Raw genomic sequence first — 26,215 nt, 5'->3', positions numbered from 1 at the left:
TATATTTCAATATTTAATTTAATTTTGATAAATGTTGAATATTAATGCGTCACATTATATGTTTATGGTACATGTATGCAGGCGCCAATGATTTTATACTCATAAAATCTACCGAAAACAGTCTGTCTTCGACCTTCGTGAGTGCTAGTCATCGCGTAATTTGAACTTAATTGTTTATGTTCTTTATTATATTAGTAATATAATAAATTTATTATTAAATGTAGTAAAAGATACGCGCTGTTTTTACATGAAGTTATTTGATATATCGGGAGATGGCAGAGCTAGCGTGCAATCGATTAGTTATTTTTAGAGTGACCATCGAAGATGCGAATAACAGCAACGTTCAAGCAGATACGAAATTGCAAAATTCCTGCAAAAGAAGTAAGAAAGGAGTCGAGAGAAGTCTATTATTTAATCTCAGTAATTTTGGCATTGGCCTAGCGTATAGAAAGTTTAAAGTAGTTTGGCGTGTGAGAAATAGAGAGAAAAGTGTCGTCCCCTAACCTCTCTGACACGTGTTCGCCGAACGGCGGGCACGTGCTTGATTCAGCCACACAAAAAGACATAAATTTCCAGCATCTTGCTTCTGACGACGATAAGTCATTCCGATTAATTGAGAAGGAAAATTCATTTATAGAAGATTCTGGAGTTTTGAAACGATGCCAAGAGTCTACAGACGAAGAAGTTAAGACTACAATTAATGAGAAAAAACGATAAATACTTACAGTTTATCTCTCTCTAAGAAAAATATTTCTGGGACTCATCGATCGAATGGTATTTTGGTTAGCTCTTCTTCTTTAAATTTGGGATCATCTAACGCTCTCTCAGATAAAGTTACATCCAATGTTTTTCCATCATCTGATGATGAAGAAAATAAAGCTAGATACGATACTTCTTCTAAAGCACCGTTTACAGTACATTTTCGTCCAATTATTAAAGAAAATTCGCCTCAGCTGCCTCTGTTGAGCGTGAGCACAAAGCTCATTTCTGCTGGTATCAAATTTGAACAGGTAGTTAAATATAGCTATAATGATCGGAGAGTGTCTTTCACCTCCAAGACTGCGGCAAACAATTTGTTGAATAATAGCCTTCTCAAAAAGGTGGGATTAGCTGCATTTATCCCTAAATTTAAGATAAGCCGCAAGGGAATAATTAAAGGAATGCCTCTGAATTTCTTACTAAATATAATTAAGATTGCTATTGAAAATTTATTAGGTATACAAATGTTTCCGCCGTTTGATCAAAGTTGACGCCACCAGTAAGTTACGGTTAAAATTGTTATTTAAAACGTCGTTGTCGTAAGGTTAAACACCCGTTAACAAGTTAACCTTGACATATTAGTTAATTTTTATCAGAAGAGTATATTTTTTTGTGTGCGAAAATGTCAAGTTTTGAACCAAATAAGTGTTATCTGCGAAAACTATTAATTTATTTTTTCATTTCTTTGAAGAAATCTGCAGCTGAGGTGTATCGATTGAGGCTATCTTAAGTAAAAGAAGTTGTCGTGAGTGGTTTCGTGAGAAGTTCTAGAACGGTAATTTTAACATCGAAGACAAAGAACATAGCGGAAGGCCAAACAGACAGATAAACAAAGAGATCGAGCGAGATTTTGTTTGCAAAAAGGAGTTGTTTGTGAAAAAAAATCAATTGTTTGTGGAAAATCTTGTAAGAAAGCGCAAATCAGCTGTTCGACAAACCTGAATTCGAATTCGGTGAATTGTAATAGATTTCGCGTGCGACGTACAAATTTACGTATTGTAAGTACGCGATAAAAATTTACTCTTGTTTTTTTATTTGATCCGTTTCCTGTTCATTGCAAATTTCCCTCTCGGACTTTGATGAACGCGTGACTCAATATTAGAACGTTTTTTTGCACTGGGCATTTAAGTTCCCAACAATTATTAAACTAAAAGTACACTTCAATATTGCACAAAATCACTATACAGGGTGTGGAAAAAATCCCGGAACAACTAAATATCTCGAGAAATTCATATGGGATAAAAGAAAAAAAAGTACGTGTTTAATATTTTTTCGAGATATATTAAATAGTATCAAAAGTAAATCATCTTGTTCAGAATTTATTGTAATATTTTCAGCTGAAAATAGACAATAGAGATCTGCGGACCATCGTAGTGTCATGTACTCAATCTATAAAGACTATTATTTTATTATTCATCAAGATCTTTTTATTTGCAAATCCAAAACATTACAACTTGGCGACAAGGAAAATCATCTTACGAAAAACAGTTTCTTTACAATTACATTTCTTTACAAATCAAACAGCAAGATGCTTGATTTCAATATTAATAAACAAATTTTAGTTCTGTCTTCAGAGTACGGCGACACATATTAAAGATCTCATGAGTATTACCACTACAAACGATGTAGTGCGATTAAGAAATTCTCATGCCACAACAAAGTACGGCGTGAATTCAAAACCTTCACAAGAAATGTGTCATCCTAGAATTACAAAAAAAAAAAATTGTGTTTGACTCCGCAAGTAGTTACGACGATTTACGCAAATTATTAAGAAAAAAGGTTAAAAGTGAAAAATCAACTCGTGTTGTGTACAGTGACCGGCAAAAATGGCCTGTCGCACTGCGGCGACGGCGGCTCCCGCGCGTGAGGTGGGGTAGTGTGCGTGAGGCTTCACCGCGGATCGCGTACGTGAGGCAGGGAACGCCGAAAGGAGCGAGAGGACGGGGGAAAATTTGGTGGGGGGCGTTCTCATGCTCTCTCTCGCTCGCGACCCGTGCGTGTGAGAGAGAAAGCATGAGTGAACGCTAAGGAATTATTATAGGCGCACCTTCGCTCTCTCGCTTGCACGCGTTCGTGTTTATACGGGTAGACAAGGATAGAAGTATATCGCAAGAGTACGCTATTAATTCTAGCGTATACTTTAAGACATTTCGCGACTTTTAACAATCGAAATTAAATACTCATGTTACTTATATTTTAAATATATATTTTTACATTACGTATAATTTAATTTTGGAATAATTTTTGTTTTCTGTCTTGAGAAAGACAATTTTAAATGCCGTACGCGATCCGCGGTGAGGCCTCACGCACACTACCCCATCTCACGCGCGGGAGCCGCCGTCGCCGCAGTGCGACAGGCCATTATTGCCGGTCACTGTACATCACCTAGTTTAGGTAAAACAAGTGTTATTATAATAGAAGAAACTACAGAAAGTGATATAGCAAACAATGACAATATGGCAAGCGACGGAATTTGATTAAAATTTTTGTTGCAAAAAGATAGTTGGAAAAACTTTATTGAGCGTTTAAAGTTGTATTTCAGTGTCATATATATAAAAAACGATAAAAAGACCGCACAACTACTAACACAATTTAACGAGGAAGCGTTCAATTTGATGAAACAGCAGCACTGGATAAATTAATTTCACTTCTTTTAGAGATTTGGTAAAGATAATGTCAGAGCATTTAACCCTGAAACCATCCTAGATTATGGAACGATGTAAATTTAATGCAGCTAAACAAGAGATCAGTGAATCGTTAGTAGAATTTGCTGCTGGACTAAAGAAGCTCGCGACACATTGCGACTTTAAAAAAATAAAAATTACAATACGCAATCAATTTGTAACAAGAATTGTGAAACCATGATAAAAAAGCAGCGTTATTTCGAAATTTTTGGATTTGGTAATAGCATATAAAAAAGCCATTGCACGAGAAACAGTAGAAAAAAACGCAACAAAAACACTTCAAGTCCTAAAAAAATGGTCTACAAAAAACAAAATGTTTGCACTTCAAACCACCCGTCAATAAAATAAAGAAAATTGAACTAGAAGCGTTCCGGTTAAACGACAAACAAATCAGAAGCCTTTGTTCTCAGGAAATAAACATCAACTAATTTGAAATTCACGGATTCAAAGCATCGTGTATTTCTGTTGTGGTAAACCCAATCATACAAGTAAAGAGTGCCGTTTTCGAGAATATTCATGCCAAAAATTTGGCAAGAAAAGAAATTAATAATCAATTTGCAGAAGAAAGAATTTCACTGGTACAACGCACCAACAAGTTAAACAATTTCAAGACGACCATGGGCGAGTGAACAACGATGTAACAGCGGAACCTACACCGAATAACCGGATAAAGCGGATAACTGGAACAGTTATCACACAATAACAAAGGTACAATCGTTCTTATATTTATTTGGGATAGTTCGCTATTAGGTTACAAGTAAGCTAGCAACGTAGCATGTTACTCATGTTCAAGAAGAGTTGGCCCATCCGTTATTTAATTACTAATACTCAGTAAACTTATGCATAAACTATATGTTATTTAATATATCACAAGAGGCATTGCCTGTATAGACAGTAAACTCTCTTAAAGTATAGTATCAGATTTCTTCCATTACTGTTTAATACGGTCAACACATGCATTAGCATCCATTATTATACTATTTGCCTTTCAGTTTTCATGCGTGCCAAATCTCACATGAAGATAGGAAAAACCCATGCTAAAAGAAAAACAGTTCACAAATCTTTACGTTATAACAATTGATTCTGCTTTTGTTCTAAACAAAGGAAGAAACAGCAACATTTTGCACCAGCTATGCCTCACCGCCAGTTTTAACTAAGTTTTCGTTCGCACTATTTCGTCGTTTATTTGATTACGAGCATATTTTTTGATCCCGTGTACTTATTTTGCATACTGTCGTTTAGGGAAAAACCCTGTCTCGCAATACTATTCATTCAATTGATTCTAAAATTCTTTATAAATAAACCTTGTCATTTAGTAAAGTTGGCTATCAGTTTATTTCGAAATATTCTTGTCACTCCTCACAACTGCCGTTTTCGCGTTTCATATTATTTTGTACACGTTTCCTTTTCGCTTTGGTGGTGAAGTGAGAAGCGACTTTCAAATCTTAAATAAAAACCCCTTTTTTTGCAATTTTGAATTTTACAGGAAAAAGATGTAAATTTTGTCTAAAACTTTCTAAAAATTTTTTATTTTTTAAACTGTTTTTCATATACTTTTTGCGTAATCCAGAAACAACGATGTAGACAAAGTAATTTCAGTTTCCCTTGTAAGATTTTCAAAATGGCGATTTTTTTACGCTTGGCAGTGTGCTAGTCAAAAGTAAAGTTGTAAAACATTTTTTAAATATTTCTTGTGTTATGTAATTTAAAACATTGCGTATTTTAACTTTTAGATCATCAAAGCTTTTGACCTTTGTTTTCTAGACTTTACTTTTGAAATATTCCCACGATAAAGAAATCGATACAGCTTAATTCAATTGATCTTTAGTTGTCATTTTATTGCACTTCTTCAACCAATCCATCTTTTTAGGAAACAAATTTTTAATAAATTACGTACATTTAAAATGTTATGCAGTTGGGCCCCATTGTGTTAAAACAATGTTTGGTCAAATGCATCTTTAACAATCCTTTGTATTGTAGTATTATTTTATTTTTTATCATGCTTACGTACTCTTCAGCACTTTTATTGCCATCAATAAAAAATAGTCTTACAGTAAAATTGCATAAAATGCCAAACATTGGTTTGTAAAATACTGCATATGACAATCTCTTACCCTGTAGAGATTTTCATCAATCCAATACCTAACGTTATGCCGATTTACAGATCCATTTAATTTAAAAGTAGCTTTATTGAAACAACAATTCCAAAAAAAAATCTATTGTTATCAAGAGGCACGATAGTGCCTCGCGCCAAGTATAGGCGCAGCGTACTACCGTGCCTCTTACGCGAAACGAATTATTGAGAAATCTGTAATGTTCAGATCTCAACAACGGTTGAACCGATCGCTTTCTAATTTGGCTCATCGTGTAGAGATAAGGGTCGAATTATATCAGAAAAGTGTCTTTATTTTCCGTTTACGTAACTACGAACAGAGATATTGCGATATAAAGTTTTCTTTCAAGAATAAAACTCTTTTCGTCGTCGACTCCAAAAAACATCCTTTTCATTTTTGCGCCGTTAGATGGTGCGGATAATTTATCGATCGATTCATTGTCAGTTTATTGACATGTCACTGACGTGTGAGGTTATTAGTGATATAAAAAAGCGCCAAATATAGGCGCGCGAAATTAAAATTGCTACAAAATAAATAAAATTACAATTAAAACTAGACCCCCCAAAAAAAAATAAAATGTTTACTATAATATTGAATACTTTCTATTAAAGTTATGAGATCAAATAATTGCGCCAAGAACCTAAAGAAACTAAAAAATTGTAAACAGTACAAATCATGTAAAACCGTACGAAAGTAGACCTAGGTTTGTCCCAATGATGTAACATGGTAATGTAAAGAAAGAAAAAATAAAAAATCTTGGCGCTACGAAACCAAATCTAATGCGTAGCACAACGCAAAAAATAAAATTATAATTTGAGATTTTGAAGATTTGGTTTCGCAGAGCCAAGATTTTTTTATTTTTTCTTTCTTTACATTACCATGTTACATCATTGGGACAAACCTAGGTCTACTTTCGTACGGTTTTACATGATTTGTACTGTTTAAAATTTTCTAGTTTCTTTAGGTTCTTGGCGCAATTATTTGATCTCATAACTTTAATAGAAAGTATTCAATATTATAGTAAACATTTTATTTCTTTTTGGGAGGTCTAGTTTTGATTGTAATTTTATTTATTTTGTAGTAATTTTAATTTCGCGCGCTTATACTTGGCGCTTTTTATACCTTTTTTTAAAAAGAGGTAATTTTGGGGGAATTGAGAATTACGCAAATTCAATATTACAATAAACATTTTATGTTCTTTTTGGGGGGTCTAGTTTTGGGGGTAATTTTATTCATTTTATAGTAATTTTATTTTTATTATATCGTTACATCATTTTATTACAGAATCCAACGTGACTATTAAAATCATCTTTTAAAAGATCATCTACTAAATTAAGTTTGTACAAAAGATAACGATGCAAATTCAAAATTTTACCGCCAAACCTTTGATTTACATCGATCTGCCGGGCAACTTTTCTGTTGTATAATTAATAATTTTTTGATATAAAATAACAGTTTTAAAGATGTTTTTGTTGCAAGTAGTTTTAAGTCTTCCAGATGTAGGTTTATTTAAAAAAACCAGTGAGTTCAAAATAATTGATCTTCCGATAAGCATTAAATTTAAAAACATATTAACTGTCAGGGTAGGTTCCATTAAACAAATTTATAAACCCTTTGTATGATCTCATTTTAGCTCCGTATTTCCACATCATCAAGATAGTTTTTTTCATTTCTGACAAAAACGTCGATAAAAGTGGTAAAAATAGAGTTATGGAAGGAAATAGTTCGTAGCTGTGAAAGAATGATGAGTATTGTATAGTGGATGTGTAGAACACGAAGGCAAGAAAATAGTAACTGAATAAAAGTCAAAAAAAAAAGGAAAAAGAAGTTTGATCTTAAGTTGAAGGACTGCGATATAGGTTAGAAGATAAATCGGAATAAACCCGACTACTCCTCGCCAGTCTTGAGAATGAAATGCACTTCTCTTCCACCGCGTTCTTGGTGACTGGCCATGGCATTCGGGTCGGCGCTACTCACTGCCGCGAAACTCAAATCAAGCCAGATATTAACTCATGGCACAACAATTTAAGGTAAAGTCTTCTTTGTCTTAATCGAGTATTCTCGGCTGTCGGTCATTGAGTGCACCTCTTACTCAATGGGATCCGGGAACGTTAAACCCACAGTTACGTAGATCGCGTATTATAACACACAACGCCGACCGATGCACTAAGCTTGTGCCCCAAATCAACCGGTCGTGTGCGACCCAGATTCGAAACACCAGTTGTCTTGCGTATCGCGCATTTGTAAACAGTTGCAGAATCATCGCCGTTAACCTAGTCACGCGATAAGTACGCATTGTCACAATTTTACGAAGGCTAAAATTCACGTCGCTACCATTTGTACATAATTGCGTCTTATTGTAAATATTCATTAATTTATAACAAAACTTGTTAAACTTCAAGCACAGTTCTCCGATTTTCGGCATCAAGCCATCGCCAGCGCGAAAGAAAGAGAGAGACAGAGAGAGGGAGAGGAAGAGGAAGAGGGAAAGGAAAAAAGAGAAGAGGAGAGAGAGAGAGAGAATGAGGGGGAGGGGTGAGGGGGAGGGAGGGAGAGAGGGAGAGGAAGAGGAAGAGAGAAAGGGCGAGGGCAAGGGCGAGGAAAAAGGAGAGAGAGAGAGAGGGAGAGGGAGAGAGAGAGCATGGGTAACAAAAAAAAAAGAACGAGAAAACTTGCTCTAAAAGATATATAAAAAAAATTTTTTTTCTGAATAACGATAACGATAATAACGTTTCTTAAGCGAACATTTCACATTTTAGACTTTACATCATCTTATCTGGGCTTCTGCACTATGTATAAACAACAAAAATAATAGCATTTTTGTTATTACAATTGTTCGGTCGCATGTATATGCAACCGGATTTGAATAGCCCGGCGTGGGCATTGCGCTGCTGGGCAGCAAATGCCGATGCAAGCGCCACCGGTAGTGAGTGGTAAAAAGAAGAATCGAAGAGGGAAGAAGGAAGTAGTGAGCAGCGAGTTTTTGACACAGCAGGAGATCGACGCGAGCAGCAGGAAAAGAAAGGAAAGGAGAGTCACGAAACAAGCAGAGAAAAGGAAGGGAAGGGTGTAAAGGAAGGAAGTGTGTGGAGCGTAGAGAGGAGAGGCGCGGGAGAGTGGCCAGAGGGTCATCTTGGAAGGTTTAAGAGGAAAAGGTAAGCGTCAAAGAGCCACGTGCGTAACAGGCCGATGGCATGGCTGCTCGGCACGTGGCAGGCTTGCGCCTGACCGACGACGGCACTCTGAGTGACCTCGTCATTGCTTTATTGTGGGCTCTAAGCAGGTTTGCCGAGAGACAGCGACGGCACGAGAAGTGAGCTCGCTGGATCTCGCCGATTGCAAACAGAGCAAATGTTTATAAAGACATTGCGCGATTCTGTAAGCCGCATGCGCAGATGCCGCCGACGGGATCGCACAAGATGGCCTTAGGGCAAGAATTGCAACATATTCTGTATATATTATGATATGAATTTTTAAGGCTTTTCCCTCCTCCCAAGCAGGGGGAGGGTTTTTATGTCTAAAATAAATAACCTTTTTCTACCTGAATTGAGTGTCTCATTAGCATTTCCTCCCAGATACGCCACCTGCCATTCCTCATATCAATAGAACCAGTCCAGAATTATTTTACGGAATACAATTCATTCTTATTGTTAATTAAATAAACAACAATCAACCTCAGGCTTTTAATGGGCCTACATATAACTAGCTTTTGCCGTTATTGAAGTCTAATCTCAGCAGTTTTCAACTCGGATACTTGCGTACATATACACGGTAGGTCTAACTGCGCTTATACTTGAGATAAGACACTACTACGTCTGTTGATAAATGCTTAGCTAAACAGATTTGTTAGATTATAAGTAAATTTATGGTGTGTGTAAGTGTGTGTGTGATTATTATGTGAAGGTAAGAAGAACGGAATAAAAGAAAGAGACCGATAAAGATTAGAATTAAGAAAGATAATTTGAATCAGCGAAGCACCGCACAAAACAGAGAGTAAGAACTCCCACTACACACACATGTAGTAAGGACTATCTCGGTCCATAGAGTTTAGTATATGGTAGTCTGTCAGATTAATAACAAGTTTCTATGTAGTTGAAGAATAATAAAACTATAATTTCTACTAAGAAATATTTATTCAACCACGAATCCTAACATGGTAGCAGAGCGTGGTTGACTGGTTATAAAAAAACTGGTTTAAGAAAAAAAGGGAGGCACAATAATATATATTGCCGTCTAAAAGGATAGTGCAACAATCCGACGGCCAAGAGAGAACAAAGACAGGGATCTTAGAAAATCAGATTGGAAACTAAAATAAGGGTGAATGAGTCAGGATAGCCTAACTCGGAATTTGGAGAAGAAAAGTCCACCAGACGAATCACCATCCTCAGAAGAAATCAAAACTTCTGAAGAAGTCGACACATCCTCTGAAGAAACTGAAACCAAAGAGAACATTCAAAAGGAAACAATGACTGAAGAAATAAAGATTCAGTTGTTTAACGGCAGAGACTACAATATCTGGAAGAAAAGAATGCTGATGTATTTAAAAATAAAAAAGTGCGACGAAGTGGCAACCAGAGAAAGACTACCGACGGATAACCCAACGCAGTGGGATGAAAATAATTTAAAAGCAATGAATTACATTTACAGTGTGATCTCAAATGAGCAACTGGAATATGTGGCTAGTGAAGAATCAGTTTATAACATTTTGAAGAAATTTGACACATTGTATAAATGAGAATCAACGGCATTACAGATTTGTATAAGAAATCGCTTAGAAAAACTCAAGTTAAGAGGATACGAAGATTCAAGCACCTTTTTCAACGACTTTGAGAAATTAATAAACAAATTAAAAAATTCGGGAGCAACAGTATCCGAAAAAAAAAAGTAAACTATCTACTGCGTACACTACCAGATACTCTAAATTATATTGGCGATTTAATTGATGCCGTAAGGATTGAGGATCAAAATTGTGAATTTATTAAAAACAAGATAAAAATGTGAGAAATTCGAGAAAAGGGCGAAACAAGCAAAACAAAGTCAAGTGTGTTTAAAACAGAAAAAAAGGAACAAGATAAAATGTGTTATAAATGTGGCAAACCAGGACATTATAAAATAAACTGTCGAAGCTCCAGAGGAAATCGGCAAGGAGGTGCTCCTTCCAGAGGTAGAGGATATCAACAGCAGAATAGAAGACAATCATTTCCGCCCAGGGGAAGAGGAAACCGTTTCATCTCTCATCATGGAAGAGGTTGGCAAAATTATGAACATAATTATAGACAGCAGTACGGTCAGCGTGAATCAAACTACAACGAACAAAACAACGGAAATGAAGCGAGCGTATTTGGCGTAGAATTAAAAGGTAAACCTAATATTGAAAATCTAAATGTAGAAATAAATATTTGCGAAGAAAATAAGATTGATTGGGTATTAGACAGTGGATGTACGGATCACATTGTAAATGATGATAGTTATTTTGAAAATTCTGTAACTCTAAAGGTACCAATTCAGGTTAAAGTAGGCGATGGCAGACATGTGAAAGCAACTAAGATCGGTATAATAAACACATATTTTGTTGTTAAGAATAAAAAGAATAATATAAAAATAACAAATGTTTTCTATGTTAAAGAAATGGACAGAAACTTATTAAGCATGGCTAGAATAACACATAACAATAAAGTAATCTCAGTAGCAAATGTAGCAAAAATATATAACAAAAGAAATGATCTAATAGCAATTGCATTTAAAGAATATGAACTTTATAAAATGGAAAGTTATATAAATAAAAGAGAAACAAATGTAGCCGCAAGAAATAATATGACTCTTAAAGAAAAATTTCACCGAATGCTAGGGCACGTAAATTTTGAATACTTAAATAAAATGTGTAAATATCATGTAGCAGAAGGCTTACCTTCTGAACTTGAGAAAAATAATTTTAAATGTCAAATTTGCGTAAAAAATAAAATAAATAACAAATCATTTGAAAACAATTGCGAAAAGGCAAAAGAAATTTTAAAGATAGTTCATACTGATTTAAATGGACCACATAAAACTACCGGAGTAAATGGTGAAAAATATTTCTTGACATTCATTGATGATTATAGCAAAGCTGCGCGAATTTATAATATAAAATCAAAAGCCGAAGTAAGTGATTGTTTTACTGATTATATTAATACTATTGAAAATATGACCGGGAAAAGAATTAAAAAATTACGTTGCGATAACGGCCGAGAATATATGAATCGCGATATTTTCAAAATTTTAAGAGAAAAAGGTATTGTAATGGATCCATGTCCACCGTACGTACATCAGTTAAACGGAACTGCAGAGAGATACAATAGATCATTCATGGATATAGCAAGATGCTTGTTTAACGAAGCGAAAGTTCATCGTAGATTTTGGCCCGAAATAATTAAAACTGCGGCGTACCTTAAAAATAGAACTTTAACAAATACTATAGAAAATAAGACACCTTTTGAAATTTTGTCAGGAAATAAGCCAAATATAAATAATTTAAGATTATACGGTACCAAAGTATTTGTCCGAATACCAGATTTAAAAAGACAATCAAAATGGGATAGTAAAGCAGAATTAGGAACACTGATAGGATACGAGAACGTTGGTTATAGGATTTTAATAAATAACCGGTAAATTGTAATTGCTCGTCATGTAGATTTTGCGAACAAAGACAGTGAAATAATAGGGCTTAAAGATAATAAAAATGTACCATCTACTAGTTCACAGACGCCTCCAAAAATCACAATTCAGTATGATTCAGATGAAAGCAACGATAGTCCAAGAAAATATAGTACACCAAAATCAAGTCGTGGGAGTCCAATTGAAAGTCCAAACAAAGAAAGATTGCGTACTACATTATATGATAATTAATCAGGATCAAGCGATAGCGCACGGGAAGATTTAGATCGTGAAGTACGAAAATCCGAGCGACCCAAAAGAAAACCGGAGAGATACGGTGAAAATATTGCAAATACAAATTATATATATGTTAACTATGTAAGCGCAGATACTCTTTTAGATTATAATGAAGCAGTAAAATGTAATGAATCAAATATGTGGAAAAAGGCTATGGAAAATGAAATGAATAGTTTAATTAAAAATAATACGTGGGACTTAATAGAAAAACCGCATGGTAAAAAGATATTAGATTTAAAATGGGTATTTACTAAAAAGGATATCGATAAATATAAAGCACGTATAGTAGTTAGAGGTTTTCAACAAACAAACGAGATAGAAGATATTTACTCTCCAGTCGCTAAAACACAAACCTTAAAGATACTACTTTCTTATTGTTGTCAAAATGGTTTTTACATAAATCAAATGGATGTGGAAACAGCCTTTTTAAACGGATTAATTAAATCTGAAGTCTACGTCAAACAACCAATAGGTTTTGAAGACGGATCAGATAAAGTATATAAATTAAAGAAATCTCTATACGGTTTACGCAAAAGTCCACGAGCCTGGTATAAATGTTTTGATAATTATTTACAAGAATTAAAATTTAAAAGAAGCAAAAATGATTATTGATTATATACAAAATGCGCAAAAAATAATTTTATATATTTAATAATTTTCGTAGACGATCTTTTAATTTGTGGAAATAATCAAAGTAAAATAGATCGAATAAAAGTTAAGTTGTCTGAAAGATTTTCAATGAAAGATCTAGGAAAAATTAATACGTATTTAGGAATTAATATAAAATACGATGATATAAATAAAAGAATGACTTTAGATCAACAAAAATATATTGAATCTTTAGCAAACAAATATAATATTTTTAACTCTACATTATATGCTACACCAATGGAACAAAGTTTAAGAATTAAACCAGCACAGTCAACAAACGCGAGTATTAATTACAGGAACTTTATTGGATCATTATTATATATTGCATCAGGAACAAGACCAGACATTAGCTATAGTGTAAATTATCTAAGTCGATTTCAAAATTGTTACGATTCAACACATTATAAATACGCGTTAAGAATATTAAAATACTTATATGTAACAAAAGAAATGAAACTAATATATAAATACGGTGATGAGAAAAATATATTGAATTGCTTCGTAGATGCTGACTGGGCTGGAGATGAAATTGATAGAAGATCCACAACAGGATATGTGATAAAGTTATTTGAAAATGTTGTCTATTGGAAGACAAAGAAACAGGGTAGCGTTACAAAATCATCTACTGCAGCAGAATATGTAGCATTATCTGAATCAGTAAGCGAAATTAAAAGTATTATAGAATTATTAAAAGATCTAAATGTACAATTGCTTGAACCAGTAGAAATATATGAGGATAATTCCGGAGCAGTTACTATAGCAAAACTTGGAAATTTTACTAGAAATTCAAAACATATTGAAGTACACTATTACTTTGTACATGAAAATGTAGAAAACCAAGTTATAAAAATAATCAAAGTAAATACAGATGAAAATCTTGCAGACATATTAACTAAACCTTTAGGTAGAAATAAGTTTGAAAAATTTAGAAGTATGTTAAACTTAGATTGGTAAATAAAATATTAAACAAACATATTCTTTAAATAAATAAGTTCATAAAGCATTGTATTATTTTTTTGTAAAACACATAAATTTAAGGAGGTGTGTTAGATTATAAGTAAATTTATGGTGTGTGTAAGTGTGTGTGTGATTATTATGTGAAGGTAAGAAGAACGGAATAAAAGAAAGAGACCGATAAAGATTAGAATTAAGAAAGATAATTTAAATCAGCGAAACACCGCACAAAGCAGAGAGTAAGAACTCCCACTACACACACATGTAGTAAGGACTATCTCGGTCCATAGAGTGTAGTATATGGTAGTCTGTCAGATTAATAACAAGTTCCTATGTAATTGAAAAATAATAAAACTATAATTTCTACTAAGAAATATTTATTCAACCACGAATCCTAACAAGATTCTTTGTCCCTTTGTTTATATTTTACATTTTGTACAAAGTACATTTGCTTCAGTACTTTAAATAACTTAATCCTATATAATTATCCTACATTACGCCGTTCTTAATACATTCATTCTCTAATGTTTACATATTTATTTGTTACTTAATGATATTCTATGTTTAATTGTTTTTGCAAGATATTCGAGACCACTCACACACATCTTTTTTCTCAACAACTAAGCATTTAAGAGAAAAACGTTTTCAACAAAAGCTGTACAACTTCAAGGGGGCACATAATATGGTAGTATTAGTTTGATCTTGAAAAGTTGTTTGAATATCACATAAAGGTCATTTAAGATTCTTAAATGGAACTTAATACAAACATAAATTTTAATTATTGTCCTTGAGGTTACAATCTTTTCATTACAAATTTTGAATCTCGCTTAATATTATACTATAACATCCGCTCCTTCTCATTAAAATACTTTTACAATTTTTTTTTCTTTTTTACACGCCAATTAATTAAAATACTTTCTCTCTCTCTCTCTCTCTCTCTCTCTCTCTCCCTCCCCCCTCTCTCTCTCTCTCTCTCTCTCTCTCTCTCTCTCTCCCTCCCTCCCTCTCCCTCCCTCCCTCTCCCTCTCTCCCTCTCCCTCTCTCCCTCTTTGTTTTCTGAACCTCCGCTTCCGAAGAAATCGCGTTTTTTACATTTCTTTATTATTTTTCTTTTTTTTTCTACTTTTTATCTTGAAACGACTTGACTTTGTCGCGAGATTGAATGTCGGGCTAGCGAGCCCGGGGCGCTCGTCGGGATGCAGGATTCGATTTGAGTAGGTCTAAATGCACCGAGACATAATAATTAAATAAAAGAATAGAATTTATTACTAATTAACACAGACGTGCGCTTGGTAAAAGTCGCCAATATAAATACGTAATAAAACAGATAATTCGAGGTGGGCGCTAGATCACAGATTTCGCGGATGAATGCGCTGAGTTCGCCGATTACAATAGATAGAACGCGTGCACTATAACAAAGTTCGCGGATGGTCGCGGATGCCTCACGACAAACACGGTGTGTGTCGCGTATCAGTGGGTGCGATTATCGGCGCGGATCGCGGTCGAACGCGGATCGATGTGAGATCATTCCGATAGGATCGGCGGTACGCGGGACGCGGGCGCGGAACGGCGGGCGTGGTCCGCATAACAATAAGTTCGGGCGGTTCTCTTACGTTGTATGAAGGGCCGCGGTTCGGTACGTGCGCGATGACAATTATTTCGTCGACGTGTTGGTCGCGAATGATCGATAGATCGTGGATTGTGAATGCACCTTGACCAGTGTCGCTTAGCCGGAGAGTACTCGGCCGAGGCGGAGAACACTCCACCCCGAGGATCACGACTGTGCGAACAGGATCTTGGTGTTCCACCTTATTCGGATCGCAGACGTAGGATCGAGAGTTCTCGAAGGAGGCGGAGTGCGCTCCACCCCACGAGCTATTCGTGCGAAACGGTAAACCGGACCGAGCGGATCGTGAGCGCCAGGAGTTCCTGGCCGAGACGAAGTTCACTTCACCCCGTGGTTCGTGCTCTAGGAGAGGATCGTGTTCGCTCGAAAGCGAACGGACAAAGACGGTGCTGCTGAGTTTCGACATCGCCTTTTTATTCATAAAAAGGGATGACGCCAGGTCTCCGGGGCTCAGCGGGGCTCGTGATGTATTCCAACGCGTGGCGCCGAGGCCCTGGGAAGCGGCGCGCTCGGAAACGACGAGCCTCGGCGTCAACGGCGCGGTTCGGCGGCGCTCGGAATGTTTCGGCTAATCCCGCGGATGGACTTAGCCGCGGAACGGCTGCGAGTACGCTGCCGTTGTACCTCGCGTTTTCGGCTGATAAAATTAATGTTTGCGGCGCACCGCGCCCCGGGTCCCCGCTGGACGGTGTTGTGTCCGACGGCCGGCCAATGTCGTGGCCGGAACGGTGCATCGCCGGGTGCACCGTTACAATCTTTTCTATGTCTCTCCTCTTTCCTTATTTTTAATCCCCTCTCTCTTTTTCTTTCTCTTATTATCTGTCTCCATTTATTTATTCTTATTATTCTATTTTTTTTTCTCTTTTACTTAAACTCTCCTAGCTTTCTTATTTACTTATCTTCCTTTTTTCTCCTGATCTAACACTTTTACTATCTATTCTTCTTATTTTATCTTATTTTTTATCTTACATCTTATTACTTTTCTGTCTCTCATACTTTTCCCTCCTTTGTCTTTCTTCTTTTCTTTCTACATTTTCTGTATTTTTTTCTCTAAATCCTATCATTTTTTTTTTTATTTCTCTTTTTTCTCTTCTATCTGTGACCAACCCACAAGTTTGCCACTAATTATTCAGACGTAAGACCGATTAATAATATGGTAAACGATCACGGGTCCGCCGGCGGCTTTACTTTAGCCTGAGTCTATGCTTACGCTTATGATTACTTACTTTGTTTTCTTATCTTGTCACTTTACTCACCATCTTACCAATTTCTATTTTTTATATTTTTTCCTTCCTCTCTTTTTCCATTCTTTTTTTAAAAACTTACTTCTATATCCTCTCTTTTTCTCCTTCTTTACCTTTTCTTTCATATACACTTGCTTTCTATCTTTCTCTCTTTCTTCTTTTAACATTTTTTTTCACTTTCTCATTAATTCCTTTCTGACACATTCTTTCACTTTTTTGCCAAACCCTGCACCTTTTTTCCACTTCTTTCCTCCCTTTTCTTTTTCACTTTTCAACCCTTTCCCTCTACCTTTGCTCTTTCTTTACTATGTGACACCGACTTTTACTACATACCTATATCCTATACCTCTACCACGCAGCGCTTTGGAAACAGAAGTCTAATTGAAACTTACTATTTCTTATTAGATAATCATCTAGCTTATCTAACTTGAGAACTTTCCAAAATACTATAATAAAATATTTATTTATTGAGTACTTTTCGATTTAGGAGGTTCTAAAGCAGTTCTTTGATATAAAGTGTAAAATATCTTGTATGTTGCTATGTTATAGGGTAAATTGATCTGTAGGTATCATTTCAAAGTCAAATCAATTTTTCACTTAAATGTCTGTAGTTTTTATGAACGCTTTAATCAAGATACGTCGTCATTATTGTCACCATTATCGGAGAAAGTGAAAGGAATATACAGGGTGTCTCAGCCAATGTGTAAAATTTTATACGGATAGATAGGTCTTGGAGAGATAAGTAAAAAAGTCCTTTACCGTTTTGAAAAATTTTCAATAGTTATTGAAAAAAATAATTAATTTTGTAACGGTGCACGCGGCGATGCACCGTTCCGGCTACGTCATCGGCCAGCCACCGGACATAACACCGTCCGGCGGGGATCCGGGGCGCGGTGGGCCCCAAACATTTTATAATACTTCCATACACGCGACGCACAACGGCAGCTTACTTACCAGTCTTACAAAATCCGAATGGAAAATTGTTTTTAGAAGAACCATTTTTTATAGAAGATCTCAACCTATCAATTGACTCTGCTTGACCTTTCTCTAGTCCCGACTCAAACGGAATTGATTATAAAGTTTTTCAAACCTGCACCATCGAGCCAGATTGGCTCTTCTAATTCATTTTAATGTACTCTTTTCCTCTGGTACTTTTCCACATGAATGGATTTAGTTTAGTATCATTTTTATTCCAAAAAAGATTCGGACAAATTTCGATTTATCTCATTAGCTTAGTATGCACTTAAATTGCTTGAAAAAATGATTTATAACAAATTAAACTGGTGGACAAAAAAAAAGGGCATAATCTTTTTTTTTTAATTCGGTTTTCGTAATGGAAAATTCTGCTATGATAACTTATATTACCTTCACTCAGATCTCTCTCTCTCAGTTTCGAAAAACAGGAGACAGTAGCAGCTATTTTTCTAGACATCCAAGGAGCCTACGATAATGTTCTTTCTGACATTCTAATCAACTTTTAAAAATCTCTAAAGTTCCCTTCTTTATTTCTTAAATTCATCTATAATCTAGTACATAAAAGAGTATTTTCTATTAGATTTGAATCTATTAACGAGGTGTTAACTGTTTTTGAAAGACTTCCTCAAGGTTGCGCCCTTAGCCCAATTTTATACTCTTTCTGAAACGAACTGTATTCGCGCAACTAAATAACGTGTTAGCGAGTTCGACCCGGAGCGCTCGTCGGGATTTCCAGGATTCAGTTGCAGGTCGCTAGATGCAACGAGACTGGATTGTAGTAAAAAGAACTAAGTTTATTATAAAAAAGAAACCGAAAATAGAAATACAGATAAAGCTCGATAATAAAAACAACAATAAATACAAATAATACGAATAAGGACGCACGGTGGTGTTCGAGTATTTAATCGAGACGACACGCGGATAGAACGCGTGTTTACAACGGCGTGCGGCTTTAAACACAAGGTTGCAAAGTGAGAGCGTCGTGTGTTGATACGGCGGTACACGGAGTAAGTGAGAACGCTGCGTGTTATATATAAATGGTCGCGGCTTTTAATCGCGGTTTAGACAACACAGATTTAAAGGGACGTACAGATTGAATCGCCGTATCGTAAACGCGGATTGTACAGAATGTTTAAGACGGACGGAACTGACGCGTTCTCGGTGACGTATTTCGGTGTGTGACGGATGCATCTGCAACGTGTCGTTTAGCCAAGATCCCTCGGCCGAGGTGGAGATTACTTCACCCCGGTAATCACGACGGTGCGATGAGATAAGTAAGAAGCTACCTCCGCACCGCGGCTATCTCGAGACCGAGAGTACTCAAAAGAGGCAGAGCGTTTTCTTCCCCACAAGCCAGATAGTTCGACGATGTGGAAAGTAGACTAGTGCGAGCGCCAGAAGTTCCAGGCCAAGGGAGAGTTCACTCTACCCTAGGAAGATCGTGCTCGGTATGATTGAGGTGATTCGCCCGAAGATGAACGGATCAGGAACGGTACTTTACAGCCGCGGCATCGCCTTTTTATACCGAAAAAGAGAAGATGCCGAGGGTTCACGGTGCAACGGAGAAGACGGTATTTCCCCCTCGCGGCGCCGGGGTTCTCGTCGCGGTGTGGCTCGGAACGAGGAGCCGCGGTGCCGTCGGCCCACTTGGGCCCGCTCGGAATTGTTCGGCTAAGTCCGCACGTTGGACTTAGCTGCGGAACGACGATCGGTGTACCGTTGTTATTGTTCGAATTAAAATATGTTAAGACGCCCCGCGCCCCATGTTCTTCACCGGACGGCTGTTCGGTCTTGCGGCATCGGCGGGTCTTCGGCCGGGAATGATGTACCGTCGGGGTGCATCGTTACATCTCTATGTTTCCAACCTTGAAAAACAATTTTTAACTCCCGTGGTCTTTCAAGACTTCAATTTGCGGACGATGTCTGCATCTACTCTAAAAATCTAATTAAAATGTCGCTACTAATAACTTAGAATCTGGCGCTAATAAAGTAGCATCCTTCCTTAACGATATAGGCCTTTCGCTGGCTCCAAACAAAAGCGTTTTATGTCTTTTCAGTCGGAATGCTCATATAAGAAACGTCAATCTGTCTATTAATCTACAAAATACTTTAATCACTTCTAAAAAGTCAGTTAGATTCTTGTGAGTAATCTTCCAAACCGATTTAAAATGGAACGATCATATAAACAAAATCTGTCTTTCATGTATTAAACCTCTCAATATATTAGGCTATCTCCATTCTACTTGGTATGGAGCCAATCCGTCTTTACTTCTTCGTCTTTACAAAGCCTAATTCGCTCTAAAATTGAATATGCATTATTTATCTGGAATTATCTCCCGAAGTACCTTATGGCTCACCTTAAAATCATTCAGAATCGCGCAATTCTTACTGCAATGGGTTGTCAAAGGTCGACGCCTACAAACATTATCCTTGCTGAATCTAAGATTTCCTCTCTCAATTTCCGGTTTATGTACTTGGGCCGTAATTATAATATATCTAAAGTATTTTCTTTTGGAAACCATCTCTTAACTCTCCTAATGAATGACCTTTCTAACCTCTATAATTCCCTTACGTATGTTAGCCCTTTTCAAAAATCTCCGTTAGAATCATGCTATTGTTCGGTGATTAATTACAGTCGCTTAATTTATCATTGTAACGGCTCTTCCTTTATAGAAAATCATTTATATGCACTCTTATATTCACCATTAATCTCCACCAAAAAAGACAATTGTTATTTAAAATAAACTTTAACAAAATAAACTCGGTATTCCATAGCCTTTTTCTTATCTCATCTGACACAATCCACTATGCTACAAACGGCTCCAAACTCCTCAACAAACAGTTCGGCGGTTTCGCTGTTATAGTCTCCCTAACTAATTGGTCATTTGAAAGCAGATCATCTTTTGTGGCGTCAATTTTTACTTTGGAGGTGTTAACCATATAAGAAGTTCTTAATAATGCTCTTCTAGTTAATTTCCCAAAGATTAAAATATTCTTGGACTCTCTTAGTGTCTTCTCAGCTATTTCTTCGTTCAAGGGTTATAATAAGAAGTTTCCCCTTATTCTTAAAATTATTATATTGCCATACTTACTTTAACTTTAAAGTAAAAAATTAAATTCTATTAGATCTCTTCCCACAGGAGTATCGAGTTGAATGACTCTGTTAACCGTAAAGCCAAAAAACGCTACTTTCAGCGGAACTGACTCTCAAATCTTAATCCCTTTTTCTGATTTAAAAACTATACGGAAAAATAAACTGTTTAACTCTTTTAATAATTACTTGATAGAATCCAGCTACTTAAAAGACACACTTTTTCGAGTAGTTTTTCGAGCCCTTAAAACATCCCTAGTTTAAAAATATGGATCTCGATAGATTTGCGATTACTACTATAAATAACTTCAGAGCTTCTCGAACTTGTCTCGCTACAAACCTCTCTTTCTACAAGCTTATTTAATTTTTATGTTAATGTGGGTTGTATGACGAAACAATCAATCACGTCTTTTGGCAATACGGTTTATACAATAAAAAGAGAACATCTCTTTGCTTTTTTCCGTAAACGTAAAATAATGAGCCCCTATTGTATTACGGAGTTTCTCCATTCAATGAACAGGGAAATCCTTTATGAAATCATAGTTTTTTTTTTTAATTAACTTGAGGATTTAATTTAAATGCTTATTCCCTGTTTTTTAGATATTAAGTAAAGATTCTATACGGCTTATAATAATAATTTTATTACTTTATATTATATATTAATTTTAATTAATTTTATTATTTCCCTTGTAAATATCTAGAAACAAACAAAGATTTGTACTTTTCTTTTCTTTTTTATTCAAAATTTACGATGTGCAATAATTTAAGTTCATCTTTTTTCATGATTGTATTTATCTTTTATTTTTAGTTCTATTTAAGTACCTTTGTCTGCTTTCTCTTTTTATTTTTAAAGTTTTCTTTTGGATACTTAATATATTGCGTTATTTATAAAAAATTTTATTAAAAAAAAAACTTTCTTCTGTTTTTTTTATACTGTTTTTTTTCTCCGTACTTTTTTAATCCTTTTTGATTTTTATCATCCATGTTATCTTTTCATAATGTGTCTTGAGCTCCTATTAAAAATTTACCATTACTCTCAGTTAACATATAATTTACCCCTGCTTCTTCTTATCTGTACTGTTTTCCTTCTATATTTATTGTCCTATACCTTATCTTAACTGTTATTTCTTCCTCTCTGTTTTTCCTTGTTTATTTCCTAATTTTCTTTTGCACTTTCTTTTGTAAATCAATTATATTATAGTCTATAAATTTTTAAAACCACTCAAATTTTTATCCCTCAGTATTTTCGTTTTACTCTTTCAAGATTTTATTTGCATTATTATCATTTCTTTTTCTTTTATCCCCGCAATCCGTATCCTTTTAACCCTTTTTTTGTGATACAAATTCTGGTGTTAAAAATTCTTTGGTAGAGTTTGTTGCAATTAAATTAAATCAATAACACTAAAACCTTTGAAGGATGCAATTTATTGCTAGAGATTGTACAAAAAAGAATACACGGTTGTTTTAATGCAAACGCTGTATGGACTTGCGTTAGAACAGTAGTTCGAGCATCGCTGTTGGGAATTGCGCTCAAACGAGCAGCGCCTACCGGCGATATCACTTTACGGACGCACGGCAGCGCCGATCGACGACCAATCGATTAATTAATCTATTGGTCACACCATCATCATCTGATCTGCTCAACGCCAGTTCCGGTATCAATACTTATACGTTGGTGCTCAAAAATGACACATTGTGCGATTAGAAGTTAAGTCAGTGCAGTTATACGACAACTTAATTAGGCTACTTTTTATCGGACAGTCTCGTGATATTTAGATCAATTCAGAGTAACAACTCAGCAAGCAGTTACGCTGAATATAGGTAAATCATCACAATTTCTTACGTGCACCGCGAGGTTAACCGGATTCCAGATCGGCCACGAGATTTATATAATTTTATGGCATCTCAGACTCAGACTACTCGCCGATGCGTTTACACAATTGACAGTTCAATAACAAAAACGACACACCTAAAAAAAGTGACTGATGTCACGCGAGTGACACGTGATCAGTTTAAGACTGAATATTAAGACTTAATTTAAGAACCGCTATCGCGCATAGTGTTAAAATTAACGGTGATCTCCACACGTTTCCGTGCATGTATTAATTTGTATAATAAGAAACAAATTTCTAAAAAGCCGTTCTTTCGCGGTTTTAATTATTATTAAAAAAAGTTTAGGCCGCACCGCGCCCCAGGTTTTCGCTGCACAAGTGATTGATTTGGCGTCCGACTGGTGATCGCCGAAACGATGTGCCAGAATGCATCATTACAACTTTTAAAAACTTGCGAGTGTTTTATTATATCTGGAGAACAAAGTAATTTAGTGAGTATTGCCGGTATATCCCGATAAGTTCTACATATTCCAGGTAATGTTTTAACTACACATAAGTAATATAAGTATAAAATTACCTTTTTATAAAAAAATTTAAAAAAAACGCTAAGTGCACGTACAGCGGACAATTGGTGTTCTAAAAAAAAATTATTTTCTATAAATGTACTTTTGTTATAAACACTTTTTTTTTTTTAAAAAGTAGAGGTATAAAATAAATTGTACAAAATTACCCTTATTAGAAAACAAATTATCTCTACATAAAGAAATAGTTCAAAAAATTCCGTACAATAAAAGTAAAAAGGAAAAACTTTACGTTGCGAAATTAAAATTCTTAAATTAACTATAAGAAAAGTGAACGTGTTAACACACAGTTACAAATAAAATTACAAGTTATAACAACTAAAAAACACCTTTTTCTTAATTTTGTTTAATTCTTATTGTATACATGTATAGTCACACATAATAATATATAGAAAAGACCCCGCACATATCTTATGGAAAATGGCTCTCGGTTAAATTCGCTCAAATTTTGCTATCTTCTAGAATTTGTTATTCTGAACAAAAGTTTCCATGGCCGCAACAAGATCTGACGAGCCATTTTTGCTCTATAAGGGTTCGAGTATTGGTAATAATAGTTTAATCGTATACGTATATGAGACTATTTTTACTATTCTTTTCGAATTACAGTACTTTTTGAATTAATTGTTAAAGTACAATGAAGTTCCCAGCTCTTAGCATTATCCAGGACCAACGACATGGACGTGGCGGGAACATGAGGGATCATATTCCCGCCACGTCCATGTCGTTGATCCTGGATAATGCTAAGAGCTGGGAACTTCATTGCACTTTAACAATTAATTCAAAAAGTACTGTAATTCGAAAAGAATAGTAAAAATAGTCTCATATACGTATACGATTAAACTATTATTACCAATACTCGAACCCTTATAGAGCAAAAATGGCTCGTCAGATCTTGTTGCGGCCATGGAAACTTTTGTTCAGAATAACAAATTCTAGAAGATAGCAAAATTTGAGCGAATTTAACCGAGAGCCATTTTCCATAAGATATGTGCGGGGTCTTTTGGTTCTGTAACGTAAAATATTTTGTTGTTTTCTTACTTTGTACAGAACTTTTTAAACATATTTTTTTACGTAGAAATATTAAAATAGAGGACCTTATATTTACATGTATATGGTTTTAAAAACAAAGGATAATAATATCTTTAAAGATTTACAATATAACTTTGATGTGTACAACTTGAAATACTTTAACTTATGAGTATTTATAACAAGAAAACCATAAAACTATTTAACACACTATTTAAATTAATATAATGTAATATAAAAAGTTTAGTCGTAAATTACAAAAATCGTGTAACATAATTTTTAGTTTTCAATATTGTTTTTTTTAATTATTAGATATTATGTAATAATTATTTAAAAAATTAAAATAATATTAGAAATGTTTTATTCAGATTGATTTGTAAGTATATTTATTTTCAAAGGTTATAAATATTTTTTTAATAAGTTATCATAATGTTATTTTATATAAAAAGAAATTTATTTACAATTACTCCACCGTCCATGACCACTAAAACCAAGATCCACCTTGTTACAAAGATTTTCTTGAAGCTCTTTCAAATTGTTACTATTAGGAAATCGGCCAGCAATGCCAGAAATAACGATTTGTTCTTCAGAATCAAAGTTGGTGTGTGAATTCAGTTGATTCATATTTATTTTATGTAATGCAGATATGTTATATATTAAAAATTGTTTTATTTACTTTAAAAAATATAAACACTAATGTAATTGCATGAAATAAAAAACTCGCGGCATTTAAACTAATCAAGAAGATAGTCAAAACGTAACTAAGTTGCACGATTTTATTTCTAAATTTATTACTTCAGTCACACATGTTTTTACATACATATTAATGAAGTAGCACAATCGAATACTTAACATTAAACTTAATGTTTTCATAATGACATGGTTATATACATAAATATGAAATTATTGACGTAAATTTATATCAGTATAAAAATAACTTTTTAAAAAAAAGTAAAAAAAAGCTTTAAATGTACCAACACGGTAACAAGTATTTATTATCGAACTTTTTATAAACCCGAATTTAATAAAGGAAATATTATGAAAAAGAAATAATATTGAATAAAAACGTTAAAATGGAGAAAAAACAAAAACCCAAAGAAAAATACTCCAAACATATTAAAAATTTTTGCCAAATGTTTTAGTAGAATAAAAAAAATATCTTAAAAAAGAAAAAATAACTTAACTAAAATCAACGATACACACAAAAAGAACCGTATTTATATTTAAATGCTTATCACGTTAAAATGAGCTAGTACGCCGCTGAATTCGATTGCGTCGTATTACAGGATGAAGGACAGAAGACAGAGATCATCCGGGTTCAATGAGGGAATACAAAAAACGATTGTTCTGCAAAACATTATTAATATAATTCAACATTGTCTACTGATTTTTTATGATTAAAGTTTCACATACTTGTCACTAAAATCTTTTGCTTTGACTGTTTATAATGTAGTTTGCATGATTAAATATTGATAATAAAAATTATGATTACAGTATAATATTATTAAATAGAGAGAGAGAGAGAGAGAGAGAGAGAGAGAGAGAGAGAGAGAGAGAGAGAGAGAGAGGGAGAGGGAGAGGGAGAGGAGAGGGAGAGAGGGAGAGGAGAGGAGAGGGAGAGGGAGAGGGAGAGGGAGAGGGAGAGGGAGAGGGAGAGGGAGGGAGAGGGAGAGGGAGAGAGAGAGAGAGGGAGAGGGAGAGGAGAGAGAGGAGAGAGAGAGAGAGAGAGAGAGAGAGAGAGAGAGAG

The 26,215-nt window shown here is 34.9% G+C and overlaps 1 protein-coding gene across 3 annotated transcripts in view; it reads right to left on the bottom strand.

Annotated features, from left to right (window-relative positions):
• LOC139111866 (fatty acid synthase-like) overlaps positions 1 to 25,342 on the bottom strand; it is a 297,920-nt gene extending 272,578 nt beyond the window's left edge. Inside the window, exon 1 of one of the 3 annotated variants that reach the window (XM_070672437.1) lies at positions 24,930 to 25,342. In XM_070672437.1, the coding sequence (XP_070528538.1) occupies positions 24,930 to 25,092 (163 nt within the window). In that variant the 5' untranslated portion in view covers positions 25,093 to 25,342. The remainder of the gene's footprint in view (positions 1 to 24,929) is intronic. The other 2 variants (XM_070672436.1, XM_070672435.1) reach the window with 2 other exon arrangements.
• Positions 25,343 to 26,215: the final 873 nt, after the last annotated feature.

The sequence above is a fragment of the Cardiocondyla obscurior genome, linkage group LG25 (assembly GCF_019399895.1).
Source record: "Cardiocondyla obscurior isolate alpha-2009 linkage group LG25, Cobs3.1, whole genome shotgun sequence".
Classification (NCBI taxonomy): Eukaryota; Metazoa; Arthropoda; class Insecta; order Hymenoptera; family Formicidae; genus Cardiocondyla; species Cardiocondyla obscurior.
Note: the sequence above shows the minus strand (reverse complement) of the source record. Positions and strands in the feature narration are given on the sequence as shown.